Here is a 23,660-nt window from a genome sequence, read left to right as displayed (position 1 = left end):
TAAAAACAGTTTATAGAATGTTAAAGAAACAAGAACACGGTGCCTTGGTAAAAATTGTCTGCTTCTTTTGTGGGATTAAGTTGAAGTGTGATTTCCAAATTATGTTTCCTATTGTAAATGTTGAATTAGTTACATCGTTCTAATTTACCCTTTGGTCTAATTGACCCTTCTAGTAGGCTTAAATTACCTTTCTTTCTGTAGCTAATGGCTGCTATTTTATGAACGACTTTACCGACAAACCAGGGAACTTTTGCACCAACTAACAATTTTCCCACATGCTCATGAAAAATTTGGGGTGTCACATCCCAACTAGCTACGCCCCTGCTTCCTCCGAATGAAATTTTATCTAATTTGTCTTTCTCAAAACTTTGCTTTTATCTTTTAAATAAAATCTTCTTAGAACTTCTTACTCTCGCCGGAGCAAAGAAAAGTGCAAGCACAGGGGCAAATTCCTGTAACTTTATCGACTCTTGTCTACAATCCCGGACAAAAATGGTTGAGACTTTTCAAGAAAAGCTTATATTCTCACTTTCCTTTCAAAAATAACTTTCCCCCCTCCCCCAATTCAATGTTGAATGCATGATTTTTAAGGACAAATGGTAGAACTACAAATCCAACATTGATACGGGGGAAAGGGGGATTTGAATTTATAGGGGCGATGTAAAGTAGTAAATTGCAGAAATTGCATTTTGTCTCAACAATTTTGTCCAGGATTGTAGGTATGAATTGGCCTTTCTCAAAACTACAGCATCGTTGGGGTACCTTCCTCCAGCTCAAAGTTGTGGAACGGTAATGTTCTCTGGACACTGGTTTGTGCTTCGAGAAAGGAAGAATTCACTCAAATAGAACAGAGAAGGTACTATACTAATTCCAGTCATTGAAACACATAAATAAGAGAGTTAGCATTGACAATTCAATACAGTTCTTACAAACCTCAAAGGAAGATTGTAAATACAGAAATTACAAAAAAATTATTAAACCACGATCAATATATACTTAAACCTTAAGTCGAAAACAGAAGCCTTGGTAAGCGTGCAGTTTCAACATTTGAATTAAAGGTGCCTCAATTCAAATCAAAATAAAAAGGCGATTTTGCAATGCAATGTGATTTCAAGATACGATAAATGTATTGTGTATATTTTTGACATCATGCATTTACTCTGTATTTTGAAATGTATTTTGCAGAAGGCATTTTGATTACTTTACTTTGTTGCATCAAAGGCAGTGTGAATGTAGTTTGCAGCTTAATACACGATACCTACAACTGCAGGTGCAATGTTGTCGCGAATTTAGCTGTTCTTTTATTTGATTGGATTAGACCAAACTGCTTATACCTTGATTGGCTTACACCAAGCTACATCTTCCCTGGAAGTATGATGCTGCTAGCATACTAGAATGCTACACACACGCACACTGCCTTTAACACGTGGCGGCATTGGGTCGACTTGATTTAAAGAGTCACGATGTTTATGAGTAAATACATTATTTCTATTCAAACTTTGAGAATCAATCTCAATGTTAACTGTTAGTATTTTTTAGGTAAAAAGCCCTGGCTGCAACGTAAAAGTACATTTGATTGTACTGCAGCAACGCTAAAATCTTTACAACCTGACATCAAGCAGGACAGAGCTGTGAAGCATCGATATCACAATCTAGTTAAGGCCATATTCTAATGGCAATCGTTAGATACAAAAGTGGCTTAAGACACCTGTCAATTAAAAATTGGCCAATCAAAAAGCGCTTGGATGATAAAACGCTTCTAGATTGGCCAATTGTTGATTGGCAGATGACGTAAGCTTCGACCAGTTGTATTTAGGGGTAGACTCATTTTAAGCTTATACTTGCTACTTCATAATCTGATTAGGTACTAAACTTTTGCGCCATAATAAAGTCGTGATGAAAAAAGCCACGTAATAAAGCCCTATTGATTATAAGCGATTCGCTGCTATCCTTTGTTCCTATCGATAAAAAATTGTTTCCTGGCTTTATTACTTATAATAAATACTAGGTAAAAAAAGTATTTTCTGCTTCAAAAACTGTTGGTGTGAACGATATGTTTGCATTTAGGGCCTCTGAAATTTTCTACTAGATGACATAGCCATGATAATATGCACGAGCCATGCGAAAGTATGTAGAGTCTGGTACAAAAAAGGGAATACGGCGATTAGGCTACACGGCCTCATTGGTATAAGCCTTCGATTTCATCCTTGTACTTCTTGTAAACATGCGGTCTTCTCAATTTAAGTGTTGGTCCTGCAAAAAAGGATTTTGTTTAGTTGGGGAATTAGCAGAAAAAGAGAAAAGCATATATGAAATTGAGATCAAATCTGGGGTGAATAAATTTGAGAAGGTATCGGGGATTAGAATCTTAAATGAAAAATTTGAGATGAAAAGCTGAGACGAAAATTTGAAATGAAAAGCTGAAATGAAAAGCTGAGATGAAAAGACAAAATTTTAAATGGAAAATTGAGATGAAAATTTGAGGTGAAAAAATGAGGTGAATCAATCCATAAGGGTATCGGGGAATAAAATCTTAAATGAAAAATTTGAAATGAAAAGCTGAAATGAAAAGCTGAGATGAAAAGACAAAATTTTAAATGGAAAATTGAGATGAAAATTTGAGATGAAAAAATGAGGTGAATCAATTCATAAGGGTATCGGGGAATAAAATCTTAAATGAAAAATTTGAGATGAAAAGCTGGGATGAAAATTCGAAATGAAAATTTGAGATGAAAATTTGAGATGGAGATTTGAGATGGAGATTTGAGATGGAGATTTGAGATGGAGTTAATCTGGTTATAATAATGCTGAATTCTGCAGCTGTACTTCACTCAACTCAAAAGTTGATTGAGCTATCTAGAAATGTCGATCGACGATCTTTGACACATAAGAGAAAGATTCGAGAAACAAGAAAAGACATCTAGTCAAAAGGAACAATTTGAAACAATTATCAATTAATTTTATCTAAAACCTTTTATCACTACAAACGTAAAAACTCACCAAGTTCTCCACCAGGAATTGAAAAATCAGTGGCTAAAAGATGATATTTCTGGACCTGTTATAGAAAATATACAACCGTTAAAACAAAACTCGTCCCCATTCAAAATAGAAATTATTAGCCCATTACTCAATGTATATACTTATTTATATTGTTTGTCATCTTAATAATAAAGTATATCTTGGATTTGGCACGAACAGGTGTTGTGAATGAAAATGTTAATAAGCCTAATTCTGAGGCATGGATTTCGATAAAGTTGTAGAAGTCACATACGAAATAATAAATATCCCAAAAGAAGCTGAAACTCACTTTGGCTGCGTTTGACACCGCGTTAGCATTGGCTTTTGTTATTCCAGCTTTTATCGCTTCATCCAAAGCTTGTGGTGGGCTCGGAGCAATCTCATCTACTTTGGTCACATCAAGACCCAAAGACTTGCAGAATGTTACAGATTGACTAGCAAGTGCCTCCAACGCATCGCCTGAATCAGGACACATCTCCACCTGCCATGAAAACGAGGAAATATAAGGCACTGAAAAAATGATGGAACGGAGGGCTGGAACGAGCGTCATCTGCTTGGAGTTGTCTAGTTCCAACACTGCTCGACCCGATGAAGTTATTAGTTTACCCTAACTCTAACCTTAACCCTTACCCTAACCCTAACCCTGTCCCTAACCCTTTACTTGAAATAATTAATAATGCTAATTTATGACTATTAATCATGCTTATTTATGACTATCAGGTCGAGCAGTATGGAAACTAGACAATTCTCATCTGCTTAGGCCATCACATGATTCTTAGGGGATCTAGAGAATTCTGAGGGGATATTTGAATGTCATTATCGGAGTTGCACTGAATAATTCGAAGTTAGGATGCAGTTAGTTTGAATCGGAAAAAGAAGTTGTGAGAAGAAGATGGCAGATTTAACTTTCGTTTACAAATGATTTGCGTTTCCTAGAAACTTTCGCCTAAGCATCGGTGTTTGAATCGGTGAAAGCTAAGAGCTGTTTCGATCAACGAATTTTAGAGAACGAAGGTGAGCAACCCTTACTCTAATGAGATATTGGACCATCGGATTTCTTAATCTTTTTAACGAACATGAATTCATATAACACAAAAAGTTTAGCCGACAAACCTTTGGGGTAAGAAGAACCGAAAGGAATTTCCTCTTGTCTCCAATAACCATTGCATTGCTGATGAAGGGCAGCTCCGCTTTAATGCGCTCTTCAATTGGCACCGGGGCGATGTTTTCACCACCAGCAGTAATTATGAGTTCTATGGCGAGAATTTTACCATGAAATCCAAGAAAAGACAAAAACAACAACAGCAGCAACATAAACAGCAACAACAACACAAAAACAGCAACAACAGCAGCAATAACAACATCAACAACAGACGCAGCAATTGCAGCAACAACAACATTAAAAAATAGCATTTCGTTTTGTTGTAAGCTGCTAAACATTTGATTCAAAGTGCATAAAATAATTAATTCACAGTAAGACAACATTACTCTTCTGAAACTCAAGTACGTAGAGTAGTGGAAGCGCAAAATTCACCAAGAGTAAACAGTGAACTAGTGCCTAGCGACTGTGTCAAAGGGATCATCAGAATTGTTAGTAGAATAGTGAACAATCTGAGCCAAAAACAAGCGATCTTTGAATGACGTTTGAGTCGTTAGGCCAATAAATTAGTGTAGCTATCTAGTAGCCTTTAAGGCAATCGAAAGAACTAGAGCGGCTTAAGCTATCTGTCAGTGAACAATTGACCAATCAAAAAACGCGATACCTCTCACATGCTTCTGGATTGGCCAAAAGTTGATTGGTTAGAATACTTAAAGGCATTGAGTCATGATAAAATGGATTGGGTATACCCTAAGTGCCAAAATCCGCTGAGTCATGATTTTCATGACTGCGATGTTATTGGTTGACCTTGAACTGGTCACATGAACTCACCTCGTACTGATTGACAAAACAATTTTCATCAATAGCAAGTTGTTAACAACGGATGCAAATATCACATGAAACAGCAGCGATCACGCCGAAACCAAATGACCCCCTATAGAGAAGGCCTATTTACCATGACTCAATGCCTTTATTCATCGTCAATTGCCTTTAATACATGTTTTAAAAGTAAATTTTTGCAATAAAGAGCTGCCGGTTCAAGTGAAATGTTATTGCGAGATACAGCTATCTGCAAAAGACAGTATCTTATATCAGGCAATAAACTTCACTGGCATTTGATTGTATTTTGAGATTAATCAAGACAGGGCACTACCCATTCCTGAACATAGCATAGATATAACAGTTAGCGAAATAGACTGGTACCTTTTATTCTTCCTGTGATGAACATAAACCCGTCCTGCAAATACAAAACGGAAATCTGATCGAGAAAAGCTCAAAGTTGGAAATCAGAGGTTTTATGGGGGGAGCTTAAAGTTCGATAATAGAGGTTTATGGGGGGGGGGGGGGGGGGAAAGCCAAGGATGTATGTGTGAGTGCTAGGGCATCAAACGGAGTAAACAAATTTCGAGCGAAGGACACATTTTAAGGTAGCACGTGTATATCAAATGAAGTAAACAAATCTCGAATACGGGGCTCCTGTGAGAATTGTCCCTATATTGCTACCGTTTACAAGAAGGAAATTTACGGCAGCATCCACTGTTGCAGATTTTTGGGTCAGAGTTCAGGGTCAGAGCTTTTTGGGTGAGCAAGACAAAGAAACTAAAGCGCTGCACATTAAACCGGGCTTTTTACTATTTTTCTAAGGAAGGATCTTAGAGCTTGAAGACGAGTATGTTCCCAATAGGATATTGGACATTCTATTTGACTGGACCTTATATTGAGTCAGACAGTACCATATTAACTACAATAGGGTGTAGCCAAAAACAACTTTAGAAGTTGATTCCAAATCAGCTTCTGGGATTAGTCAAAAATCATAAATTTGAGGACACAAAATGCTGGCGATAATAAGCTTTGCCATTAATAACAAAAACATCCAATACAAATAGGGACAGCGGATTATATCATGGATGAAGGTGCTAAAAAGTCTTTATAGGGGCCAAATGCCAAAAGCAAGATTATTTTTGCATTGATTAGAGCAAAGTTACGTAAATTTTGGGGGCTTGATTCTGTTTTCTCTCCCCGCTTCCGCAGTCTCTGATGGACAGGGTCCGATCCCTTTAACAATACACGGTATCAGGTTAAGATTCATGCATCCATCATGCTACAGCTTCTTGCAACAATCAATAAATTACCTTGTCAAATTTACCGACGTCTCCAGAGTGCAACCAGCCTTCGCTATCGATTGACTCTTCAGTCTTTTCCTTGTTACCCAAATACCCCATAAAAATGCCTCTTCCACGCATACAGATCTAAGGGAAAAAGCAATCAAGTGTGTAAGCGATTTGCATTGTGCAAAGAACTTCGTAAATTTAACGACTTTTGATACAAAACTAGGAATTAAAAATCAGTGCAATGACAGGACAGTTCTTCGGGGCCAGCAACTCATGAAAAGATAAAACAAAGCTTTATAACGGCGTTGATAAAAGCAAACATTGCAAAAAAGCTTTTGCCCAACAGTCCTCTGAGTATAAACGTCACAGTAATGACCGAAATTTGAAAATCTAAGCTTGGGAATATACATATCAAGTTGTGGATCAAAATGGGCCAATCAGAAAGGCGAGCACGTGACTGTAAAGGCAGCCCAATCAGTGCCGCTTGCCAATTTGAAATATCACCAATAGAGTCCTGAAAACAAACTTCTTCTGTCTACAAAAAAGCAGTTTCTTCGTTTTTGTATAGACGGGTTCTAAAACTGCCAGATGAAAAGATGAGCGTTTCAGTTTTTGATAGCTCTGATGAAAAAATCGTTTGTAAATGAAAATGAAAATGAAATGAAAATGTAAGAAACCGATTTATTAGATGGCAAAAATAAGGAAATCATTGAACAGATCGAGCCCTGCTTTGTTAAACTGCTGCAAAATTAAACTTATTAAACTGCAAAATTAAAGATGTGCTGGAAACGATTATTTAAGAGATAAGCGGTAAGAGTTTAGAAAAACAAACTAAAGAAAATGAGGGGGCGTGTATATGAGTGGCACAGTTTTGGGTTTGACAGGTTTAGGGCTGTCGCTATGGGGGGGGGGGGGGGGTCTGGTGTGTGGGTTGGGGTGTGGCAACCCTTGGAAAAAAGCTTCATTGTAAAACGAGGAGTTTTCTGCCATCTAGAGGTGCTTCGTCGGTGCTTCGTCGGCAAATAAAGGATGATTCACCAACTTTGTCAGCAAATGGGATCGGAGCACCCCCCCCCCCCCTCCCCGCTTGGCCAAAATAGCTAGCGACGGCCCTGGACGGGGTAGCTTGGTTAGTGAGGCAAACGACGTACTGAGTGGCTGATCCCAGGTTGAGCCCTGCCCTGGTTGCGGGTTTGAGCCCTGCCCTGGTCGCGGGTTTGAGCCCTGCCCTGGTCACTGGACGTGTTCATTTGCTCACATTCCATCTATATAAATGATTCTATATGTAATGAAGAGAGTTGCCCCACCTCTCCACTTCCATCTTCATCTTCATTGAATATTTTCATCTCCATCTGCTTAATAGCTCTGCCTACTGCCGTTGTTTTAGCCAGTTTTGGCACTGATAATGTGGCGAGACCAGTGCATTCGCTCATACCGTACAGTTCAAGCAATGGAATGTTGATGCTCTGGAAATACCTCAAAGTTTCAAGGGAAACTGGTGCCGCACCAGTGTAGATGAGGCGACAACGGTCTAGGCCGAGTTGCACACGGATCTGAAAATTAAAAACAAAAATTGATAGAAGCTCAAGGACATTAGTTTCTCCTTGCTTCAGAAATATCGAATAGCTACAGCAATTCATACATTACGGCGACAAAAAGAAAAATTTTGTATCATTTTTTCAACTTTTGTTTCAATAAACTAATCAAGCTATCGACACCCTTGGTAAGACGTGTGATACTCACGTGAAGAAACAAGTACACTAAAAAATTCCAGTTGACAAAATCAGTGCAATAGAGTCTCGAAGTGTGACGTCATCAACAATCTATTTTTAGAATTTCCTAAATTTGTTCTCTTAATTTGAAAGAACATCATAAAATACCTCTCAGTATGCAAAATCAGTTGGATATGTTCAACATTGGGCGAGATGTGGCCAATGAGAGATTTTAGGTTGGCTAACAGATCACTGTTATTCTGGCCTGGTTCATAAAGTTATCAACCAAGACCAAAAAACAGAGCTTTGATGGGCCAGAGAGGTTTGATGGGCAAATTAAAGAGCCTGTGTCCATGTGGCCACATCTCAGCCAATTCGTAACACAATTATCTTTTTTTTTACATTTAGCGGCATTTCATAATGCTCTTATGAGATATACGGTCATATAATTCTAATGAGATATAATTCTAAACCAGTAATTTAAAAACGTTTCGACTCCAGCTAGAGTCATCTTCAGCCATCAACTAGCTTCAGTCGACTTGATCAATTATAATAGATCTTTCAACAATCATTGAGATCACAACCACTGTTGTCATAACTATGTATGATAATTATCATAATTATCATAATCACCATAATCACCATAGTAATGATTATCATAAATTAGCATATTTGCAAAAAATCACACCTTCTTCAGTACTGCACTCGCAATCGAAAATCCAAATGGAGTAGAATGCCTTCAACAAAAAGAGGAAGACCTTTAGCTTAGAGAAAAAAAATGAAAGCACTAAGACTGCAAATACAGATCAAAGATTTCATCGCGAGTCTTCGGCTTTAATGCCTGTAGTAGTCCAATTGGTATGGAATATTAGCCAATCAACAGGCGTGTGTGTGGTATCATGCTCACTGATTGGTCACTTTTCAAATGACAGATGGCTTAAGACACTTTAGTTGGCCGTCAGTAGCGGCGACACGGGACATTCCCCCTTGTTCTCAGCAGGGTCAATATTGCATTTCTTCTAAATTCGATGAGAAAATGTCAGGGGAGGGGTAATATCTTTGCAACGTACTTTTGTGATGTAATCCTATGATTTTCAAACTGCCTTTACGTAACTGAAAGTTAGAAATGGGCGTTCCCTTTAGGTGAAATAGGCGTTCCATTCGGGTAAAAAGGCGTTTTCTGGTAGCAAGAAGGGTGTGGCCCAAAAGTTTTTGTTTTGTCCCCCCCCCCCCCCCCCCCCAAGAGCTTAGTAGCTGGCGCCGCCATTACTGGCCATTGAAAGAACTTGTTTTTGAATCAGTACAAGCTGTGAAATCTCTTTCACCGTTCGCAGAGTAAAATCAAGAACAATCAATCATAGATGACTGTATCTTTCTTCAATCAGATCACAATCGTCCTTTATTTCACTTCATCACAAATCGGTACCTATCCCTATGTCACTCGAAAAGAAAATGTTCGAAGCATGGCATCGTTTAACCAACAGAGCGAGTCACAAGATTTAGCTATGCGTTATTTACTGAAATTTCCCCAAGATTTCCCACCTGCGCATCATGACTCAGCGTCTTTTGACAACTCTCTTCAAGCCCGACTCGATGCTTTTAATGCAAAGAATAGTATCAAAAACTTCCTTGAAATACTTCTGCATCCTTGTTTCCCTGTTAGTTTTGTTACCGTACAATTCCTCATATTTCTTCAAATATCGTATATACACTAAAGATGTAGCAAATATGAAACACCGCAATACGCCGAGAATAAGTAACAATACAAACACGTAAATCAGTAAAGGCTAATATTTCGCCCCGGCATACGGGCAAGATTCGCCGCAAAAACTCCTTGGAGCCCGTCGAGCAGCCTGCTACAGTGGCCTTTTCTTCATTCACACTTGTCAGTCTTGTCTGCTCTTATGCTAAGACTGGAATCCTTACGACGAATTTTAAAAACATTATTTCTGGATTAAAGATCTGGCTATAAGATAGTTACCCATTCTCTATGTTGATATTTCCTCTCAACGAAACGTCTTTTGCCCAATTTGCAACCTTTTTACGAAATCCAGTTATGTTCTGGCCAATAGCCTTCATTCGTTCTTCTATTTTCTCGAAAACCCTGTAAATAAAGATGTGGACACAAGTGATTAAAAGTAAAATTACAGTATACAACATCAATAACAATAATAAAATGGTCAAAGGCAAACAAAATTCAAAGATTACTCAAAATGATTATAAATTCTGATATCAGGAGTAAACATTCCCATGTTTATTTTTCGGGGTTTTGTCAGACAATATCCCCCCCCCCCCGATTGTTATTTCAACACTCCTGTTATAGCGACGAAGACATCTCACTAACAGTAAGAACTTATGGATGTGATATTTCATTATCAATTTCAAAATGTTATGCATGTCTGTCATTATGGCTCTTTCGCCTACTTGAACTGCTATTTGCCTAGTAAATAATCTACACATGTTATAAGTGATAAGCCCCCCTGCCCCTCCCCCCGTTTATAAATTTGAAATTGTGCATGACCCCTGATTATTTCAAAACCCCGCTCTCATTTTTCCCTATATTGGGGTAGTGTTGTGGTCAAAAACCTCATGCTTGAGCAGGAACCTGAGTTTTGAGGGAAAGGTTTCAGTCAATCGTTCCAGTAAAAAGACATTAAAAACGATTCTAAGGCAACACACCAATAAAAATTGCGCGAAATAGAGATAAAGATTTTTAAAAAGTGAATTGAAATTATCCACTGAAAAAGGACACAGAATCAACAAACACTGAAAAAAAAATTTAATTGGTAGCTGGGTACAAGAACTTTACCTTGGCACTCCAAAAAATAATGTTGGCCTCACAGCTTTCAGAGTTGCCCCTAAACTTCCCTGAACAGATAAGAAATATATATTTCAAAAAGATTTCTGTCTAAGGAATATGATTATAAATTTAATATACCATCCCTTAATATTGCATTGGTGAATAAGTCTAAGCATGGAATGAATTCAGTGAATTCTCAACAAAGAAACAAGATCAGATAGATCACATAGCATCTAAAATACTTGAAAATGTGCAATATCAGCAAAATGGGCCAAGTAGACACATAGCTTAAATCCTCGAAGAAGCCCCCCCCCCTTCGAATAAGCCCCCACTTTAAAAATCATTTTTACAAATAAGCCCCACTCAAGCATACGTAATTGCAGAATAAAATCTTATTTCAAAAAAGCTTCCCTTGCAAAAAAGCTTCCCTTCCACTGCATTTTTGTAATTTTTCAATTTATTGAGAAATATTTCATTGAGAAAATTATGTTGCTCTTATGTCGACCTTTAAGGAAAATCCTAAACTTTGAAATAAGCCCCCCCCCCCTCGAAAAAGCCCCCCCCCTCGAATAAGCTCACACCCAAAAATCAATTTTTGCAAATAAGCCCCCGGGGGCTTATTCGAGGATTGGTTTTCAAACTCATGAATCAGGCAGAAAAACAGTAATTCATTAGGAAAATCAATTAATTTATTGGCTTTATTTCAGCCAATTTGCAACAGATGAAGGTGATTCTTCACATTTAAGGTATTTCATGATGTGCTATGAAGATATGTGATCAAAATGTGAAACTATGATGAAATTACTCTGATAATCTTTGTAAACTGCAAACTGCGAACCCAAGCCAAAATATCTCTAATCGGCCGGGGCAAATAATTCTTACAAAAGTTGAAAATGCATAAGTGACGAGTGCACACTGGTGCACGCAGATATTGCTTCGAGTTGAATGCCAGTGAATTGTGTGCCAATGACATTGTAAAGACAATAAAATATTGTAATGAATTTAAATATCAGAATGTCCTAAAGTATACCTTCAACGCGTCAGGTTTCGCAAACGCTGTGTATCCTTGAAGCAGGATCGGTCCATATAAATCTGACATCTGTTGGAGCAAAACAGGAAAATTTATAATCATAAACGCTGAATGCTTCAACTCACAACTCAAAAAGAAAGCATTTTCAATGAAGTTCCTTGGCGCACAAACCGAGTTATATCAAATATATGGAGTCTCTATTCGAAGCCGGCTTTATTCGAGGCGTTCATCTGAACATATTTGAACTCGAGTTAGAAAGTTGCCTTCTTAACAAACTGTCTGCCCCTAATTAAGTCACCAATCCCTTGATTATTTCACTTACTAGGCCCAGCGTGGGACGCCAAAAAGCAAAGAAATCGGACACAATACAGCTATTCCGACATCAGAATTGAATTCATGATGGCAAAAATGACCATTTTCACTAAAGATGAACTTAAATAATTAGCAGATTAAACTTGAACCAGAACAGTTAAAATTCTTGGCTTTTGTGTACTATCTGGGAATCTTTATGCAATTTAGAGGGTGTCAGGCTCAAACATTCCTGCGGCAGGAAATTATTGAACGTAAAAACTCGAAAACAATCTTTGGTGGTACAAAACTTACTCTGAAGAGTGGCAGATGAAAAGCTTTAGTATGCCTCAAAATGTTTGCTTTTATCAAAGCCATTTGTAAAAAACGTTTCTTAGCAATAGCATGGAGAAGAAATAGGAAGAAGTCAAAGTAAATTAGGAAATTGCTTCTTATGGCTCCTTAAAATATCAGTTAAGTCAACGATGTTTTCATTCAAACCTACATGTTTTACCAACACACATCCATAGTTTTACAGCATAGAAATGTGAAAACAAGTGTGCAACAGGTTTAATGACGTCACTGTCTGCTCTGCCTCTGCTCTACTAGAGGTCAAATTGAAGCTGAACCAAGCGCCTCCCACTTCACCAGTATTTTCCTGTCTTAGAGCATTCGATGTTTGTGTATGGAGGAGAGGTGGGGGCTATCTTTGAGTATATTATTTCCGGGGCTATCTTTGACCAGCATTCTCCTGTCTATAGCAATCGATGTTTGTGGCTATCTTTGACTATATTATTTCCGTAAACTCTCCCAAAAGCTTACCAAATTATGGAGACTCGATCAATCTTTTAAAAACTGTTTTATACGAAAATAATACCGCAATAATTATAAGAAAACAGCCAAAACATATTGTTTGTTACTGATAAACAGCACTGGGCCCAGCACAGATCCTTGTGGAATTTGATTGAAAATTGAAGAACCTTGAAAATTGAAGAATTGGTGGGAAATGGATAAAAAAGAATCAATCGATGGTTACTCGTGTTTTGAAGATTGGCTGAGTCATGATTCGAAGTCATGAACAAAAAAATCATGATTATGATCATATGACAATTAGAGTGCATACCTGAGCTGCAATATGACTGAGAGGCAGGTAACTCACTCCGCACTGTTGAATCGACATGTCAAAACAGTGTATGATATTGTCCACTATGGAATAGGCACCATAGATCACCTGAAATGGCAGTAAAAATATCCATTTCTGATAAAGAGTATTAAAATCGTGGCCATTTTAAGAATACATTTAAAGGATAATGTTTGATCCAACAAACTATACGAACATAAAGCTGAAAATAATTTAATTTATCAAAAATTTCCTGACATATATCCACTAATTTTTAAGATTCGTCATCAAAGCTCTAGGGAAGTTAATCTCCATTTTACACATTAGACAAAATTTCACAATTTCATTTTATATATACCCTCTTTGCATGCAAGAAAAATATATTATTATATTTAAATTGTATTTGCGAATTGAATGAAATTCTAAAGGTTTATTCAAAGACAGCAAGGCACGACCACTGGGAGGTGCAAGGGAAAAACTGCTCCAGGGCCTCGGGGACTTGGGGTCCTCATAAAGTAATGAATTCATTGTAAGATTGGGATTCAATAAACGTCACAAAAGACTTAAAAATATGCTGGATAGCGTATCGAAGCAGAAGCTCTCACTAGCGGCTAAAGGCGTTATGATACACATTTGAATTATTTGCCTAATATCTTGAGGCCTATTTGTCAGGAAGACAACCGCCGTATCAAAAGACGATTTTGTTCGCGTATTTTACCGTCGCAACCATCTGTGTGTACTTTGTAAACTAGAGCCATCATTTAAACAACAGCAAAATTCCAATTATAAGAAGAAATTTTCAAAAGGGACATTAGTGTCAGGGGGGCTGCGGGGGTCAGAGCCTTAAAATAACTTCGTAAGATATGGTATAGCAAAAAGCTTTTTGTAAACCCCCCCCCCCCCCCAAAAAAAAAAAAAATAAGCTCCAACCCTGTTAAATAGTTTTACGACCTTGAGTAGGGGCCTTCTCATGTCTCAAATTAAGCAGTCGAACACAAATATGTTTCTACTTTCTGCCGTCCCTGTTATGTGATGTTTTGGTTTGTTAAAGTGATAATTTGTTTGCTTACATTATCATGTGACAACATTACTCCCTTTGGATTTCCAGTAGTTCCAGACTGCAAGGAATATAGAGGTAACAATTAGTTAATATTTGAAAGGAGGCAGCCAAACATGAAAAGGGCTTTATACGACCACAAACATACAAAAATATAGAGGTAAAAATTAGTTAATATTTGAAAGGAGGCAGCCAAACATAAAAAGGGCTTTATACGACCACAAACATACAAAAATATAGAGGTGAAATTAGTTAATATTTGAAAGAAGGCAGCCGAACATAAAAAGGGCTTTATACGTCCACAAACATACAAAAATACAAAAAAGCAACAAAATTTCGGCTGAAATTGATATCATATTGAATAACTGTGAGATCGGTCATTTTGAGGCAAATACCATATAGGGGTAGTAAAAACGAATCGAGACAATGGATGCGTTGAATTTGGTTTGAATAATGTTACGATATCGTTCACTCCAACACACATGATACAACTTCCAACTCACAATCAAATTGCATATCTAACAAAATGTAAACAACATGATTTATCAATAACAACAATTAGGCTTTAATAACCATTAATCTTGGGCCTAAAACAAAACAAAAATGGCGGCCATAGGTGTGAAACCGCTGACCATACAAAAGGGGCTCATGGGTCACAGGGAACCCAAAGCTCGTGATCCTGACATTTCAATCCATTAACAGATACAACCGTAAGAACCTTATATAGATATAATTCATTTCTTTTCCTACCGTGTAAATAAGAGTGCAGCATTTGTTCGGCTGTGCCATTGCCATCCTTTGCTTCAGCGCTTCATCGTCACACTGCCTTCCCATGTCCATTATTTCATTCCACTGTTAAAAGATACCGTCAAATAAAAACTAGTTTGAAGTTAAGAACAGACAGCCGGCTGTAAACCGGTTTCGTCCAATGTCAGGGCTCATCGTTACAGCTAGTCAATGATGACCTAAAGCTGGCCTAGACCCAGTAGTTAGGCTGTCAGTCGCAATGCATGTGGGAGGTAGTGTACCAAGGAATACGCACCCACGAGTCTTAGACAACTAATAAGAACTAAGTAATATGCCATTTTACAACAAGTTGTCATGTGTCACTGAGCTGACAAAACATACGCGGGGCGCAAAAAAGTGTTTTTTCAAAAGGCTTGATAATTTCAAGGGTTCATATCTTTTAAATGCATTGCTGCTTTCGTTTCTCAGCGGCTTTACTAAACAACGTCGTACTTTCGTTTTTCAGCGGTTTTCAAAACGAGGTCGTACAAGTTACTGTGATGTTCATGTATGATGGTAGCCTGCGTCACAAACCAAAAATCACGGAAGTTCTTGGTCTGTGATGCAGGCTAGTATGATGGCTGCAAATTGAGGTACGGTCGTAGGCCTACTTTTAAGCCTTGACGGCGATTGCAAATACAGTGCAGACTTACAGTATAAACGTTGTCCATTTTCTCCTTCAGTTCTCCTTTATACTGGATAATTGCTTTTAAACTTGGAAGTTTATCCCATATCTGTCAACGAAATAAAAAAAGCTTGAAAAAAGCCGATTAAGAAAGACAAAAAAAAACTTTCTAGAAACGTTCTCCGTCAGATTAAACACGGTAAAGGCCGATTTCCATTTGACATTTTTTGTGCCCGCGGGCGTAGCGCCCAATTCTGAGCATGCGTAGTTAAATCGAGTCAGGTCTCGATTTTGCGTCCGCTGTAAGCGCCAGAAAGTTGACAGGGTCTCAACTTTTTTGTGCGCTCGGCCACTTGACAGCAGCACTTAGCTATGAATGCTCGCGCGCACGAAAAATGTCAAATGGAAATCGGCCATTTATAAAAGGTTTACTTGAATGGCAGTTAACAAGGAGCAAAATTTGCAAATAATATTTTTATTGAACAATTCACGTCCAACGAAAAGGACGGCCATGCATGATGATTTCCAGAGATAGATTCAAATTGCGCTTAGGTCTTTTTAAAGATTAAAAACATTGAAACCTAAAACCCATAATAATAAAAAGGTCAAGAATCTGTTTGAGCGTATTACGGTTATAAGCAAATATTGGAAAAATGATGCTGCTCATATTATTCAAGCCAGGACGTGTTTTATAAAAAATCATAACAACAGCTATTGGGAAACTCCTGTGATTGAGTGATTCTGTAAGACTCAGTACAAGCTTACAACCGATTAGCTACACGACTGAGCAGACCATGGATGGCTTATCCTTCGATTTAAAATTTGATCTCTTTCCAGTAAAAGTAATTTCGACGTCATAAAAAGAATACACTGTTATGAATTTTCAACCTTTTCAATTGCAGTTGCGAACTACTTTTCGAAAATGGAAATTTGTTCTCGTAGCACACCCAGAGAGCAGCAACGAGATAAGCGAAGCGTTCAGGAAACGTCCAGGAAACGACGGGGCTAGAAGCTCCTTCTTACTAGATAATAATTTAAAGATTGAACTGCAGGCGAGGACGAGGGCCGATTCACTCTTGCAAATAGCGTACGAGATTTTGCCTACAACAAAAGAATTTCTGGGGATTTTTAGATAAAACAATAGGATTTTCACAAAAGGTGTACGAAATTTTCTTAAAGTGATTTGCTTCTCGGGCTAGGACTCGCCGAATTTTTTGACACTGATTCATGTAAATTTACAGGCTGACAAATTTTTTTGCCTAAAGCCTAGTTGAGCAAACAAAAACCGGAAAACCAAACATGTTTACGCACAAATTTGGCATGAGCGATAAATACAATAAATGTGATCGTGGGACAGCATGGCCGATTGCAAATTGCAGCGATAGAAACAGAAATTCACAAACAACATTTCAAACAATCATTGAAATCAGCTTTCAAGCCCAGGGACGGATTCACTAGAGGGTGTGGGGCTGCGACACCCCCCCCCCCCCACCTCAATATTGTTGTGTTATTCAGTGAATTTTGCTTTGATTCAGTTAAAAAGTATTTACGTATGTATTAAGCTGTGATTAGCTGAAACCAAAGTTTATAATGCATTCAAATATTGACTTTTTGCATGTGCACTTATTCCTAAATTGTTGGCGTCTTTGGGAAGAAAAGATTTTCTCCCCTATTGTATGCACTTAATTATATTTACTTATTTTAGAATTTTGCGCAATAGTCGCCTAACGGGGTTGAGGAGTTAAGTCCTGTTTATTCGATTTCGGAATATTAAGAGTGCGAATTTGATCGAATGAAATTTAAGAGTGCCAATTTAATTGTAACCAGTTTTGAACGGGTTTATCAAAATTGGACTTGTATATAGATTTAAAATAACCAGTGTTTGCTGTTCCAAATTCTGTACATCTATTTTTGTCGAACTCAGCGCCTAAAGGACAAATTGCTGCCTTCTAGAACAGATTCTCCATTTTTTGATAGTCATTAGTAAGAAATTGATGTAGAAAAATTGCTTTCTCTATCTTCTTATCTTCTTTATCTGTAAGTTAAAGACTGGGTTTTAAAAATGGGCGTTTCCGTCAGTTTCCAGTCATCTAAAGGGTGTGGCACAACGTCCAATCATTATCCAACACCCTCCTCACATAAAGGGTGTGGCACAACGTCCAATCATTATCCAACACCCCTCCAATCCTTGTCACTTAAATCCACCCCTGTTCAAGCCAATTGAAAGAAGCAAACATTTCGAACCATACTAAACATATGCCAATCGGCCTATTTCGATCCACAACTGGGTATATGATTTTCCTTAGCGCGGAGTTTTCGGTCTATTTTCTGACGTTTTATTCTGTGAAAGTGTCAAACGAAAAGCTTTAGTATGTTCAAAAATGTTTGATTTTGAAAGAAATTCTCCTCTAGCCACAACCACACCCCCCTCCCCATTCCCTCCCCTAGTCATCATAGTGACCAAATTTTCGCTGACTATGTTTTACATATGAATTGTGATTCAATGTATTTGTTGTACTCTACCTACAGGTTTATTTCATGAAAAGTTGAGCAAATTCGATTCTTTCAATTAGCAAAAAAGTGGGGGCTTTAGCCCTCCACCCATGGCAACTTTTATCCTATGTGGGGCAGGCAAATCTAAATACGATGTACGTGCTGAGGCAGTGCCTACGCCACAAATTTCAAGTTGAAGAGGCCAAATTCTATAAGTCAAACTTGATTTTACTGTTTCAAAACAGAGCCTCTTTGAAAATATCTTTGCTTGCCAACAAAGTGGGGGGCCATGGCCCCTCCGCCCTCTCCCCCGGTGGCGTGGGCCCTGTGAGGTTATCTTTTGAAGCCAAATACCCCGTTTACACTGGGTTTTCACGAGTCCAGATTGCTTGCGATCCTTTTGCTAAAAGGATAAAAAATGGTGCGGTTAACCGCATCAGTTTTGCCACGGCTAGCTAGGAGCGTAAACGGAAGGCCAATCCGTATCACTTTTGATTAACGCTTCCTTAATTACAGCTTTTATTGAAAGCGATAGGAGGTTAGTATAATAGGCATAAGCTTTCATGCAATTATGCCACCACAAATGAGATACGGTTGGTATGGAATCTTAATTTTAAGAAGGTAAGCACGCAGTTTCTCTAATTCGATTGAAATTCATTATGTTAAACGCATTTATCGCATTTCAATCGCATCATTTACATCAATTGAAATGAAACACGAAATGGGATTTGGTGTATTTTGGAATTCAAGGAATTTCAATTGAAAATTCCCAAGAGAATGCAAAGGAAACCACCCCAGGGAATGCGAAAAAGAATCTGAAAATCGATGACAGGGACACAAGGGAACAGGACAAGCCGCTCCCACAAATAAACAGGGCCTAAATGAGAAATAAACCATTAGTTTAATCATCTGTTCTTTAAAGCCATAGGCTAGTTAACAAATTACTTTTAAACTTTATACTAAATACTTGCAAATCAAAATTTAAATTTTTCTTCCTAAAATTCTGATTCAATACACTCTTTTTTATAAGAACACACTTTATAAGAACACTGAGGCTCGATTTGCCCAAAAAATAAGAACAAGGCTAGAACATGCTCAGCTTCAGCTGAGAAATTTAAGAAAAAACAATTCGCATTTTGAAATTTATGTCATGCAAACAGAAAAAAACTCTGCAATTTATAAACATAAAACAATTTACTTTTAAAACTTTACCCAGTAAAACGCCTCAGAAATTATATAGAGTATGTAACTTCTTAAATATTTGCAAAAAAATTTATCTTAAAATAAGAGCAATTTTAAGAACATTTGAGCGTACTCTCTTCTGACTGACATGCTATATCTTTGATGTGAGTTAAGTTTACATTTAAGCCCCCTTCAAAAACGGCCTGGGCATCTGAACGAAGATTTGCTTTCATTCGCTGCCCCCAAATTCGAACTGAGGGTTGATTCTCCCCCACTGTCTCTTAGCCATGTGTTGGTCCAATGCAAGGGTTATCTGCACCAAATGCACAAATTTTGGGCAAAAAAATCTACAAATTTGCCAATATAGATATTATACCCTTTCAGCGGATAAATTACAGTGAGAAGGATACTCCTTGCCCATAAGCAGACTCCATGAAAATGTAAGCAGACTTCTTACATTTTCACTTTCTGAAAGGTTGGCCATCACTCTCCAATTCAACCCTTATTAAAACAAGAAAGTAAAAACTTTGACTGAAACAAACCTTCAGAAACTTTTGGACTTGCACATCATTCTCTGCTACCAAGATGTTTACTTGTGCATCAGCGGCAATAAACAAACAGGCATCTGGTGTGCTGGTTGTATAAATTCCAGCTGCAAGGCCGCTAAATAAACAAATGCAGATATTTGCCAAAAACGACCAAAAAGCTTTGTAATATTCATTCAATAAGGTTCTTCATAAAAAAAACAGGATATCATGCAAGTCCACAGTCACGATATGCAGGGGCATCACTAGCTGGGGTGTAGGGGTGTGACACAACCCCCCCCCAATTCTTAGATCTTCAGTTGGTCAACAAAATCCTTTTTGTCTGTAAAATCTTCCATTGGTGGTAAATATTTCCCTTTATCTATGTCTTCTTCAGTAAATTTTACTATTGACGACCCTGCACCCCCTAGTCTGGAAGGCCAAACCAAGCCACTGAGAATGCGTGCTATCATGCTTGAACATTGTCTATTACACTTATATAAGATATCAATGAAAATTAATGTTAACCGGCCTGCCAAAACTGCTTGATGTCATATGGGTGGAGCTGTTACACATATTTGGTGTATAGAACAGGAAGGTTCTAAGAAACTTGGAATAGAAACTTAGAATTGTCTTGTTGTATATATACACTCTTTTTTTATAAGAACCAGTAAAGTTAAGTTCAGGCTGGCTGTTCTTAATTTTTTCGAAAATCTGAGGCTGAATTGTTCTTAATTTGTTCTTAAATTAAGAGGGTGCAAGCAGTGCTATTGCTAGCTTTTTCGCTCTAAGGAGGTGTTTAATTTGCTCCGGGCTTCATTTGCCAACAAAGTGAGTGAGACAGCCTTAATTTGCTGACAAATTTGAATATTCACCAAAAAAGCACCCACACATCGCTAAAAATCCTCAATTTTGAGAAAAAACAGTTGTTCAAAATTGCATTTTGCAGAAGCTCAACCTCAGCTTGTTCTAAATTTGTTCTTAACTTTTGACCAGTTTTGAGGCTCGTGTTCTTATAAAAAAAGGGTGTACACTAAATTCATTTATGGGGTTTTGAATATAAGTAAGGAAGACATAATACCATGCATAAATGGCCCCAAGATCCGATATCATCCATTCTGGTGAGTTAAAACCAATAATCCCAACAGCATTGTACGGCTCCAAACCAAGCTGGAAAGATGGATGACAAATCAAATGACGAATCAAATGACAAAGGACTTACAAAGCAAAGTGTGAAATTTAAATGAAATTTCTTTTATGCAAAAATAAAATAGTAAACATGAGCAGTTGGTATGACTGGTTTATTAATTATCTTCCAGCTTTAATCGATCTTAATATGTACAGATGATGTTTTATTGTCTAGAAATAACGTTGACAATTGAAAAATTTCAAACTGGCGAAACCACAAGACCAAAGGCAACCAAGAGTCAAGAATTCTATCCATTATTAACCGGATAACATCCAATTCTTATAAACTGGAGATTAAAGGAATGCATGAGCCATAGCAATGTTTAAATCATCTGCTGCAACTAGGCCTGAAATAATTGTGTGCGCCAACGAGTCCCGACGATATTACAAATATAAAGTCAAATCTCTACGACCCCGCCCCCAAACTTCGAGTAGGCCTAACTACGCCTTGTTGAAATTTCAAGAATGCGTGAACGCCTGGCCAGAAAAGCCTTAAACCATGTTCAACCGAAGAGAAGGAAGTTTATCTCTGCTGAAAAATAACAATAACTGTGATTCAACTTCTATATATGTATTCTTGGATAGACTCCAAAATGACTGAGCAGCGTGGAAGACGCTTCAAAGCTAAACCTTTTGACATCAGGCCCGAAGGAAGTAAAGTCAAATTCAACCAATCTTTATTAAAACATCTTAATGAAATTTTTGGCTTTGGGATGTCCAGAAACAATTTTATTATGAAATAGGACCTTAATAGGATCTTCCCTTGGGTCAACAAAAAACTACCCACGTAATTTTGGCCACAAACTGGCTCAAGAGGTGAAGGACAGTCACATGTTCCAAGTATAGCTCTTGAGGAAGGTCAAAGTGCAACAAAACTGTTGAATACGGTTACCTTGATAAAGGCCTTTGCAGCGATTTGAACGTCTTGGTGATATTCTTTGTACGTCCAAGTAACCCATTTGCCATCTTTCTCCTCTTTCAAACCTGGCTGGTTCGGAATGGCTTGGCAAGTTGCATCGAAAACTTCGATCACCGTCTGGGGCTTTCGCTCCCCTTCCGCGACCCTGCAAACATTAATAGCATTTAAACCAAAATAAAGAAAGTTCAAATATCATCTTAACTTTTTGCAAGACTACTTTTTCTGAAACAGTATGGGAAGGAGAACGGGAAAGAAATAAATAACATCGTCACAAGCAACAGTAAAAATTGCCACCTTCACAAATCACAACGACACCTGAACACGTCTGGTTGTAAACGGAGCTTGAATAAATGTTTGCATAGCATTTGAAAATCCATTTTAGCTCGCATATTTAAGCAGCAATGAATGAATTTTTAATCATTTGAAATAAAATAAGTATTATACTTGATCTTCACTCCGCCATCTCTCCTAGTTTCAAAGATTCCAGCTTCAACTTCTTTCTTAGCGTCTTGACTTGCAGAAGACTCAACACCCTTATCTTCTGCAGATGAAGGTGTCACATCCACAACAAATTTTTGGGCATTTGCCTCCCCTGAATCTTCACCTATATCACCATTCGTTAAAGTCTTGGTTGTTTCTTCTGCATTTTGTTCATTTTCTCCAGCATTTACCTGCTTGTTTTCAACAAGCTCAACATGGCCTAAATCGGGGATATTATCCATGTCCTTTTCTTCCACGCCTTTAATCGTATCAACAGCACTGTGAACGTGGATGTCCTGGACATCAACAGGTTCTGATTCTGAGGCCATTTCAATTAGAATAATGAGCGGTTGAAGATAAAATGATTTAATTTCCAACACCAATACAGATGTACACTAAGACAGCATTAGCATTCAGAGGATTGACAAAACAAAGTCACAGCGCGTACACCTTTGTCAATGGAACACAGGGCTACTAAGGGTCCAATTGAACATGTCATGGCCCATTGACGGCCGCAAAGATCATGTTCACCCGTCAGTTTGTTTGTTAGTATTTTCGATTATATTGGTTAGTTGTTTTTATCGACCACATGGGCGTGGAGAGCATTCATGCATTCCAAGAAGAGTGTTTCGCTATGAAAAGAGCATACGGGGCTTTCACGGAATGACACCGGAGCACGGGGGCCCACGAGGGAGGTTTTCCTCCCTAATTTATGTGAGGAAAAAGCATTCAAATTTCATACAAATTGATAAACAATGGAAATCTTTATTCTTTTGAAATAAATCTGACAAATGAATAATAAATGAACCAAATCAATTTACGGCCTCATACTGAAAAATTCGTCAAACTTACCTTTACTAAATTTTTGACTTCAGATCGGATAAGTTTTCATGATGCTACATGAATTCATGAACATGCTACATGAACACATGAGTTCATCATATAATGTGTTCTAATGTGACCGTGATATAATGTGACCGTGATTTATGACTCAAGGTTTAAAGTTTCACCTAGAACCATTTTTGCTGCCAAAGCCCTTATAATTTTTTAAACATTGCATCGTCATTGATTCTACTATAAAAGCAAAACATGTGAAAAATTGAATCCCAATTGAAAAGGTGGTGGTAAATTTTAAATGTAGTCCAAAACAGTCGTACAATTAAAATTTTAATTGGTGGATGCGGCTAACTGTGCAGCAGAAAGAACTTATTTCTAAAGAACAGCTAAA

General features: G+C 37.8%; 1 protein-coding gene across 1 annotated transcript; it reads right to left on the bottom strand.

Annotated features, from left to right (window-relative positions):
• Nucleotides 1–857: 857 nt before the first annotated feature.
• LOC135687239 (long-chain-fatty-acid--CoA ligase ACSBG2) lies at nucleotides 858–22,895 on the bottom strand. The gene is made up of 19 exons (XM_065203752.2): nucleotides 22,397–22,895; nucleotides 21,926–22,097; nucleotides 20,927–21,015; nucleotides 19,864–19,984; nucleotides 15,675–15,755; nucleotides 14,986–15,087; nucleotides 14,249–14,296; nucleotides 13,182–13,289; nucleotides 11,771–11,839; nucleotides 10,750–10,808; nucleotides 9,922–10,044; nucleotides 8,629–8,677; nucleotides 7,536–7,781; nucleotides 6,250–6,366; nucleotides 5,321–5,354; nucleotides 4,132–4,271; nucleotides 3,308–3,499; nucleotides 3,001–3,055; nucleotides 858–2,253 (listed from the first exon to the last, which is right to left on the bottom strand). The coding sequence occupies exons 1-19, from the start codon at nucleotides 22,759–22,761 to the stop codon at nucleotides 2,180–2,182; spliced, it is 2,244 nt and encodes a 747-aa protein (XP_065059824.2). The 5' UTR covers nucleotides 22,762–22,895; the 3' UTR covers nucleotides 858–2,179.
• Between the last annotated feature and the right edge of the window lie 765 nt (nucleotides 22,896–23,660).

Source organism: Rhopilema esculentum, chromosome 20 (genome assembly GCF_057945365.1).
Source record: "Rhopilema esculentum isolate cy_ngs chromosome 20, ASM5794536v1, whole genome shotgun sequence".
In the NCBI taxonomy this organism is placed as follows: domain Eukaryota; kingdom Metazoa; phylum Cnidaria; class Scyphozoa; order Rhizostomeae; family Rhizostomatidae; genus Rhopilema; species Rhopilema esculentum.
This window is presented reverse-complemented; position numbering and strand designations above follow the sequence as displayed.

Excerpts from the sequence above, each read along its gene's own strand:
- LOC135687239 (XM_065203752.2), bottom strand. The coding sequence starts at position 22,761 with ATGGCCTCAGAATCAGAACCTGTTGATGTCCAGGACATCCACGTTCAC. Across the intron at positions 6,367-7,535 it reads ATGAAGATGGAAGTGGAGAG|ATCTGTATGCGTGGAAGAGG; the intron begins GTGGGGCAACTC and ends TTTTTCCCTTAG. Across the intron at positions 2,254-3,000 it reads AATTCCTGGTGGAGAACTTG|GACCAACACTTAAATTGAGA; the intron begins GTGAGTTTTTAC and ends CCTTTTTTGCAG.